The sequence below is a fragment of the Sapajus apella genome, unplaced genomic scaffold, assembly GCF_009761245.1.
Source record: "Sapajus apella isolate SASKATOON/1434 unplaced genomic scaffold, GSC_monkey_1.0 scaffold60, whole genome shotgun sequence".
Lineage (NCBI taxonomy): Eukaryota > Metazoa > Chordata > Mammalia > Primates > Cebidae > Sapajus > Sapajus apella.
The window spans coordinates 13,184,457-13,193,956 of NW_022437000.1; the positions used below are offsets into that span (position 1 = coordinate 13,184,457).

The following is a 9,500-nucleotide window of genomic DNA, read 5'->3' on the forward strand; positions in this document are numbered from 1 at the left end:
GGAGGGGCAGGTGCGGCCACGGGGAAGGGAGGCTAGAGAGGGAGCAGCGAGGGGCAGGTGCGGCCACGGGAAGGGAGGCTGGAGAGGGAGAGGGAGGGGCAGGCGTGGCCATGGGAAGGGAAGGCAGCTCCGGCAGGCTGAGTGCATGTCGGTGATGAGATGCCGAGATCCATAATTGAACTTCTCGTCTGTCTTAGTCCACTGGGGCTGCTGTAACAAAACGCCATAGGCTGTGGCTCATCAATAGCAGGAATCTCTTGCTCACAGCTCTGGAGGCTGGAGGTCCAGGGTTGAGGCACTGGCAGGATCCATGTCTGGTGGGGCCCCACTTCCTAGTTCACAGCCAGCACCTTCTCACTGCATCCTGATGTGCTGGAAGAGGTGGGAAGGTCTCTGGGGTCTCTTTCATAACCCCATTCTTGAGGCTTGTCCGTTTTCATGACCTAATCACCTCCCAGAGGCCCTACTTCCTAACACCATTACCTCGGGAGTGAGAGTTTCAGCCCGTGAATTTTGAGGGGGGACATGAACATTCAAGACTAATAGCACAGCCTTTCAGAATTTCGATTACTAAATGATGTGTAGTATTCAGTGGAGAGGGTAGCTGAAATCAAGGGGTTAAAATTGTAATAAATTGGCCAGTGTTTTGCAAGTTTTCCTTAGCAGGTGTCTACAGACTCACTAGATAGTGTTGTATTTTTAAAGAAGATTAACACGTGTTGGCAGGACCACTGCAGACAAATGGTAAGCTTGTTAACTTTTTTTTCCTTAATCAAAATATGGCTTCATCGATCTTCCCTCCCGCATGATTGAGAGCTGAGACATAGAAGTTCTGTCTAGGACTGTCTGTTAGTGCTGTAGTTGAACAGCACAATGAGAAAAGCAAGGAAGGTGAATTCTTCAGCTCCTGTGGGAGGGCACTGCTTACTCTGCTGGCCTTCAGGTCCACAATCAGAGCCTGCAGTGGTAACAGGATTCTTAGATGCCTGAGTGGGTCTGTAAATGTCTCTTAAAGCACAGCATACTCCTGAAAATCAAGCCTGAATCCCAGGTCTTTACTGCAGCTGTACAGCCAACGTCTTAGGCTTTGTAGATGTATTGGCTCTGACTTCATGTATAAATTTTCAGTGTGACCTGGCTATTAATTACTTACGTGAGAGAAAAGGTAGTATTAATAGCTTTCCCAAGTAGGTTGAAATCTTTTGTTTTCTAAATGAGGTAAGTAGGAGATGATGGGTGTATTTCACTTCTGGGCCAGACACCTGGCAGCTAGCTGCTAGAGCTCGCCAAGTGTCTGTTGGGAAGGTTTTGGTAAGATGTTTCAGCAAGTCTCCCCAGCCAGGTAGTGGGCTTGATGGTAGGAGCACAGGACAGGTAGCAGCGTATCCTGCGTCCCCTCACTCTGCTCGCAGCACTGAGACAGAGACGTGTCCAAGAGCTTCATCATGTACCAGGAACTCGTTGTTTTAAAGTTTAGTGCGTCTCCCTAATCTAGTAAGATGTACCACATCAGTAAAAAAATGACCAAATTTAAAAGATGTCCGTTAGGCCTTGGCTGAACATAAGATATCTTAAAAAAAAAAAAAAAAAAAAGGCCTGGGCGCAGTGGCTCATCCCTGTAAATCCCAGCACTTTGGGAAGCTAAGGCGGGTGGATCACAAGGGTAGGGATTCAGGGCCAGCCTGGCCAATATGGTGAAACCCCATCTCTACTAAAAATACAAAAATTAGCTGGACATAGTGGTGAGCACCTGTAGTCCCAGCTGCTCGGGAGGCTGAGGCAGAAGAATCGCTTGTACCTGGGAGGCAGAGGTTGCAGTGAGCCGAGATCGTGCCGCTGCACTCCAGCCTGGGCGACAGAGTCAGACTTCATCTCAAAACAAACAAACAAAAAGATATCCTTTTAGGCTAAGTGTGTTAAAATCTCTACAGTCAGATTTACGGTATCAAAGAGATGAAAATCACATACCAAGGGGACAAAATTAACTTGAGAAAACAAATCAACCCTGAGGGTGGTGTACAGCATCTTCCCCTCAGGAAGCAGTTGTTAGATTTGAGACAGCTAGCATGGAGTACAAAAGGCCCGATCTTGAAGATTCTGCTAGTAGAATTCCTAAGTAAATGGTTCTCCTTTCTGCTGGTCAGATCATGATCAGAAGCATCTTCCTGTTCTTGGACCGCACCTACGTGCTTCAGAACTCCACACTGCCTTCCATCTGGTGAGTGTCCTTGTCTGTAGAGCTGCGTCTCCCCTGCGGCTGACACCTTCCGTCCCGTTCGTGCCTTCAGTGGGCTAAGGTGGTAAAGCATGTATGATTACTTGTGCCTTCTTTTCTTCAGCCAAAATTGTTAAAGTGAATATAGGAGTCCAGGTGGGTCTTAGCCTTGAAATACCAGGTGTCTAGCGAGCAGCGAGGAGTGGAGTGGGAAGCTGGGACAGGTGGCTGACTTTGGTCATGAGGGTGGAGAGGGAGGGCCTTGGTTTCTCTCTGACAGCTGGAGTTTGAGCCAGGCGCAGCTCTTTCCAGCATTGCAGTTGAAACTCTGAGGAAGACCGCCTGCTGTCCATGGGGTCCCTGCCCCGAGGCTCTGCGGCCCCCTCAGAATGGCTTGCTCAGCCTCCCGGCCTCCTGAGCACATAAACAGCTCTCATCGTCCATCATCTTTTGGGAACTGTCTGCACTAGGGGTTCTGGGGCCCCTCCTCAGCAGCATTCACAACCACTGACCTCTACGTGTCCTCTGCTGATGCCTGTGTGTCCTCTGTGACCACCCCTGAGTCCTGCTGCTTCCTGCAAGCCGACTTTGGACAAAAGCTGTGTCCAGTCTCACCCTCTGATTTGTCTTGTTCTCTGTTAATGTAGAGTTTCATTCTTCTCACATTGGAACATAAAAGTGATGTTGTGGCTTCTCATGACCTAAAATGTTGCTTTTTCTACCCCTACCCACTGAGCACGCTGACCTGAGGTAGTGTGATTCCTGCTTTCACCATGCAGCGATTGCTCATCTGAGATGTCAGTGACCTGCAAGTTACCAAATCCAGCAAGCGTCTTTTGTCCTTATTTTACACAGTATCTGTGCAATTTTGGATACCCTGTTCTTGTTGATCCCCTTAATGCTATTGCCCTTCTGACTTCCCTATGGAATTCCCACACCTCTCTTACCAGACATCCACGTGGTCTACGAGAAGGCAAGTGCTGCACAGAAAGGACAGCCTGTGTTCCAGGAAACACTGGGGATGATGAAAGTGATCAAAGCAGATTATTTAGCATTTACTGTGTGCAAGGGAATGGTTCCTACTAATGTATTTGATCCCTAGAACAGCTGTGTGGCATGGCCATTATCATCCCTATTTTATACAAACTAGGACCCAGAGGTTAAAGTAACTTGCCCTGCCTGGGTTGTCCAGCCCATAGTAAACGCTTTTCAAAAATTATTATTATTGATTTTAGAGACAAGTCTCACTCTGTTAACCCAGGCTGGAGGGCGGTGGTGCAGTCAACTCACTGCAGCCTCAAACTCCTAGGCTCAAGCGATCCGCCTGCCTTGGCCTCCCCTCTAGCTAGGACTATAGGCATGGACCATCACATTCAGCTAACTTTTAAAAGATTTTTTTGTAGAGCCATGATCTCGCTATGTTGCCGAGACTGGTCTTAAACCCTTGGCCTCAAGCAATCCTCCCACCTCAGCCTCCCAAAGTGCTGGGATTACAGGGGTGAATCACCACGCCCAACACTAAACTTTTAATTAGTATAGTTTATACCATAACTGTCATACAAACTATAAACATTGTTTATAGCATAGAATAAATGATAGCACCTCCAGTCTACCACAAGAGGCTAGCAACCTGAACATGAGCATCAGTATAACAAGAATCCTGGTTGAGGTGTGCGTGGGCAGTACGTGGTGTGGACACACTTCGTCCATCTCTGGGATGGGGAGGAGGGCTGAGGGTGAACCTTGGCCTGTGCTTTGAAGAATGAGCAAGGGTGGTCAGGCAGCTAAGAAAGAAGGAGAAGGAAGGAAGCAGGAAGTTCAAAGCCGGGTATCTCCTGCCATGGACGGCTAGGATGGCAGCATGACCAGAAGCAGCCTGTGTGGGAGTCGATGGGGATGAAGCTGATGAGGGCCCTGAAGGGTTTTCAGCTGAGGCCGCTGTTTTGAAGAGAAGATTCCAGTAGCAGGGTAGAGGGTTACACAAGTGGAGACCTAAGTCTCCCTGAGTACTGGCTACCTGCCTGGCACTGCCCTCAAGGGCTTCACAGGCAGGAACTAATACATCTGATCCCTATTTTACAGTTAAGGAAGGAAAGGCACAGAAACGTTAAGCTCCTTGCCCAGGGTCACACAGCTAGCAAGTAGTAGGGCCAAGATTCAAACACAGGCAGCTGCCTGGAGCCTGCAAGTCTGGCCACTGCACCTTCCTGCTCCAGCTGTGGTGAAGTGCACAGAAGACCTGGCGTCATGCAGCACGCCAGGGACAGGAGAGGCCTGTGGCGTTGCGGTGGGCAGTCAAGGGAGGTACACATCTCCACCACTGAGGTGGCTCCTGGGGCCCTCTGCACACCTGTGTGGCACTCACCACCATAATATTAATAATTTTATGGCCAGGCGCGGTGGCTCACACCTGTAATCCCAGCACTTTGGGAGACCAAGGCGGGCGATCAGGAGGTCAGGAGTTTGAGTCCAGCCTGATCAACATAGTGAAACCCCATCTCTACTAAAAATAGAAAAATTAGCTGGGCATGGCGGTGTGCACCTGTAATTCCAGCAACTCAGGAGACTGAGGCAGGAAAATCGTTTGAACCAGGGAGGCAGAGGCTCCGGTGAGCCAAGATCATGCCACTGCACTCCAGCCTGGACAACAGAGCAAGACTCTGTCTCAATAATACAATAATTTTACTACTGCCACCACTAACCGCCCACCACTATTACTACTGCCACCACTCCCCACCCACCACTATTACTGCTGCCGCCACCATTACCACTGCCACCACTACCTGCCCATCACTATTACTACTACCACCACTAACCGCCCACCACTATTACTACTGCCACCACTACCCACCCACCACTATTACTGCTGCCGCCACCATTACTACTGCCACCACTACCTGCCCATCACTATTACTACTACCACCACTAACCGCCCACCACTATTATTACTGCCACCACTACCCACCCACCACTATTACTGCTGCCGCCACCATTACTACTGCCACCACTATTACTACTACCACCACTAACAGCCCACCAATATTACTACTGCCACCACTACCCACCCACCACTATTACTACTGCCACCATCACCACTATTACTACTGCCACCACTACCCACCCACCACTATTACTACTGCCACCATTACCACTATTACTACTGCCACCACTAACTGCCCACCACTATGACTACTGCCACCACCATTACCACTGCCACCACTACCCGCCCACCACTATTACTGCTGCTGCCACCACCGCTATTGCTACTGCCACCGCCACTGTCACCACTATTACTGCCATCACCACCACCATTACTACTGCCACCACCACTACCACTATTGCTACTGCCAACACCACTATCACCACTCTTCTGCCACCAACACCACCACTGCTATTAGTATTGCCACTACCAGTGCTACCACTGTTACTACTGCCATCACCAGCATCACTGCTATTACCACTGCCACCGCCAGCATCACCGCCATTACCACTGCCACCGCCAGCATCACCGCCATTACCACTGCCACCACCAGCATCACCGCTATTACCACTGCCACCACCAGCATCACCGCCATTACCACTGCCACCACCAGCATCACCGCTATTACCACTGCCACCGCCAGCACCATTCCTGCCTTGCGGTGCCAGTTCAGGATTTCTGACTGGAGCCCAACACCTGTATTTTTGGCCCCACCTTAATGGAGCACTTGGCCATTGGGGGCAGCAGGAGTGTTGAAGCAAAGCACAGAGCCCATAAGATGGGTTTTGTGGACAGTCACTGGCAGTTGAACCATGTTCTTAACATTCCTCAGGCCATGAGCTGAGAACTGCGATGAACTGTGAAATCCACATGGTTCTCTTCTCAGAGGAAAGCAGCAAACGTTTGGTAGGAGAGCTCCCAGGGCTGGAAGGGAAGCTGCTGGGATGTACTTCATAAGGACACGGGGAAGAGGGTACACGCTGAGGGCTGCTGCAGATGGAGCCAGGGCGGGGCAGATGGGGCAGGCAGGGTCGTGGTACCCAACAGCCTGAGTGTCTCCAGCCGCTCACCAGGAAGGTGGTGAGAACCCTGGGCTTCCGTGGCAGACTGTGTGATACCAATTTTATTGTCAGTGGCATGCATGACCTAGCAGTGTCTTAGTGCCTGACTGCCCCCAGGAACATGGAGCAGTCCTGTTTAAGGAAGGAAATACAAGGCACACTAGTCTGGCCAAAAAGACGTTTTTAAAAAGGAATTCTTGGCATCTAGATGTAGAGAATTAGCAATTTCACATTTTTTTGATGATGTTGAATAGTATAGTTGGAGCTTCACCCATCACTTCTAAAAAGCAAAGCTAAGTCGTCTTGTTTCTTACTGTCGTACAGGGATATGGGATTAGAACTATTCAGAACCCACATTATTAGTGATAAAATGGTTCAGAGTAAAACCATCGATGGAATCCTGCTGCTGATCGAGCGCGAGAGGAGCGGCGAGGCCGTGGACCGGAGCCTGCTGCGGAGCCTGCTGGGCATGCTGTCCGACCTGCAGGTGAGCGCGCTGCGCTGGAAGATACCCGGGTACCTACCCAGCTCCTCGCTCCAGGATAAATGGTTGTACCAAAGATGTTAAACAATGAAATCACAAAAACATGTTGAAAGTAGGAGTTTTTAAAATCCCTAGGAGGCGAGTGGCTCTCAAGCTAACACCACACCAGGTGCCACAGAAGAGAAGATGAATCAATATGACTACGTAAAATGCATGTTTTTCATGGAAAATACACCACAAACAGAGACAAAACCAGGTGACACACTGGAGGAAAGTATTAGCAACACACACAAAACACAAAGGGCGAAGTTGTTTAGTGCAGCATGACCCCAAGGCACCATAGGAAAAGGACAGAGGAAGGACTGCCTGGCTGTCTTGGGAAGGACAGTGCAGCCGGGCTGGCTGGGTGACCACAGGCAGCTCCAAGTTCAGGTCATGGCAGCCTGTCTCCTCAGAAACTGGGATGTGTTAGCACTTGAAAAGATAGTTTCCTTTACTGAAATTGGTCAATATCTCTGCTCATTTCTTAGGTGTATAAAGACTCATTTGAACTGAAATTTTTGGAAGAAACTAATTGCTTATATGCTGCAGAAGGCCAAAGGTTGATGCAGGAAAGAGAGGTGAGGTGATGGGATGTTTCCGAATCCCCCAGCTTCATTTCTGTGGACGAGCACCTGGGAATACTTTCCTAATGTTTGCCTTTACACACACACGCAGACGTTTCATTGAAACCTGAAGGCTGCAATCTTGCCAGAATCCCCAGTAATGAGCTTCATTCTTAGTATACTAAGAATTTAGTTTCCATTAACTTAAAAACTATTGCACTCCCCCAACAAGTAAAAAGCCAGTAAGATCGTTTCTGAAATAAGTAAAATAACTCAAATTTAAGCAACATGAGAGCGTTTTAAAAATGAAAAATAAATACAAATTGTGAAAATTTTATTTGTGTGAAGCACTGAAAAAAAATTTCCCAAAAAAGCCATGTGAAAAAACATGTAATAGGAACCCAAAAAGCGTACCCACTTTCCCAAACAGCAGAGCAAAATTGTAAAGGAGCGTGCCCCATGGACTGTCACCCAAATGGCGCATGCTACTGCCCAGAATGGACCCTGGCCATGGGTTCCGTTATCCTGGCTTTGGAGAGGAAGTTTCATGTCAGATGCTGGACCTGGCTGCAGCTACCCAGGGCAGAGTCTCAGACCTTTCCTGTGCTGTCTTGGGAAACGTGGGTGTACTTTGAGGTCTGCAGCCATGTTTGGTGTCCCCACATGAACAGCCAGCTTGTTTACTTGCTTTTGCTGACCCAGCTGTGCGGTCAGGGTTGCCGTTTAGCACCTCACCCTCCTACCAGGTGCTGCTCACCTCCATGCGGGCCTCGGGGATGGGAAGAGGCTCTGCACAGACCCCAAAACTTGATGGCGATCAGGGACGACAAAGAAGTGCAGCCTGGGCGCTTGTTCTAGGATGGATGTCAGTATCAGGATCCTTTCTCCTTGTCCCCCACACACTTCCACCCTACCTCTCCCTCCCTATTAGTCTGTGTTAACATTTGACTTGAATATATATGCTGCTTTTTAAAAAAATTAAATATAAGGAAAACAAAGTGTCCATTTTTTGGATGATGTCAGCAGTCTTTTTGTTACTGATGTGCTTAATTGTTTTGTTTGGAAGGTTCCAGAATATCTTAACCATGTAAGTAAACGCTTAGAGGAAGAAGGAGACCGAGTAATCACTTACTTGGACCACAGCACACAGTAAGTACCATTCACTCACCGAGTGTTCGTATCTTCACCATAGCTGGAAGGTTCTCCTGGCTGGTTCTTGAAATAAAGGGTGTCTTTGTCAATTCATTCAGTACTTTCTAAGCGTATTTTTGCACCTAGCGTATTTTACTTATGTTATTTGTCATTATTTGGCATTTATAAATTACACTTTTTACCCAGTGCTTCGTCATGGCTTATTGTTTAAATGGAGTAAATCTTGCTGAGATACCGGGCATCTTTGAGTTTTGAGAAGGGCTGTTTATGTTAATGGAGTCTTACTGAATATTAGGCTATTTTGATTGCAAGCCTTCTGCTACACATTTTGTATCACTTTAATTTTGTTTATGGTGCTGTGACTCGATTTTCTCTTTTCATCTGCTGTTGTTTTTCTGTAAACCCGAGGTTGATGAGTAGTTAGGGAAATAAAAAAGGAGGGATTATGTGAGCGTGCATGTCAGGCACAGAGTGTCCATTCTTGTGATGGGAGACAAGAACAGAGGCAGAGGGAAAGCCAGGGAGAGACATGAAAATGATAGAATATACAGAACAGGACTCAAGGGGACTCAGCAGAGACAGAGAGGAAGAGAGATGGAAGTGATACCATGTGCAGAACAGGATTTGGGGGGACTCAGCAGAGAAGACGGAGTGGAAGAGAAATGGAAGTGATACCATGTGCAGAATAGGACGCGGAGGGACTCAGCAGAGAAGACAGAGAGGAAGAGAGATGGAAATGATACCATGTGCAGAACAGGACGCGGAGGGACTCAGCAGAGAAGACGGAGAGGAAGAGAGATGGAAATGATACCAAGTGTAGAACAGGACTTGGGGTGGACTCAGCAGAGAAGATGGAGAGGAAGAGAGATGGAAATGATACCATGTGCAGAACAGGACTCGAGGTGGACTCAGCAGAGAAGATGGAGAGGAAGAGAGATGGAAATGGTACCATGTGCAGAACAGGACTCGGGGGGACTCAGCAGAGAAGACAGGAAGAGAGATG

General features: G+C 48.4%; 1 protein-coding gene across 4 annotated transcripts in view; it reads left to right on the forward strand.

Moving 5' to 3' along the window:
• Window positions 1-9,500, forward strand: part of CUL4A (cullin 4A) — a 55,756-nt gene that overhangs the window by 16,022 nt on the left and 30,234 nt on the right. For 3 of the 4 annotated variants that reach the window (XM_032246292.1, XM_032246290.1, XM_032246291.1), the window contains 5 exons: window positions 675-744; window positions 2,145-2,218; window positions 6,581-6,743; window positions 7,271-7,360; window positions 8,412-8,494. In XM_032246292.1, the coding sequence (XP_032102183.1) occupies window positions 675-744; window positions 2,145-2,218; window positions 6,581-6,743; window positions 7,271-7,360; window positions 8,412-8,494 (480 nt within the window). Of the gene's footprint in view, window positions 1-674; window positions 745-2,144; window positions 2,219-2,495; window positions 2,916-6,580; window positions 6,744-7,270; window positions 7,361-8,411; window positions 8,495-9,500 lie in introns of those variants that run through there. The other variant, XM_032246293.1, reaches the window with a different exon arrangement.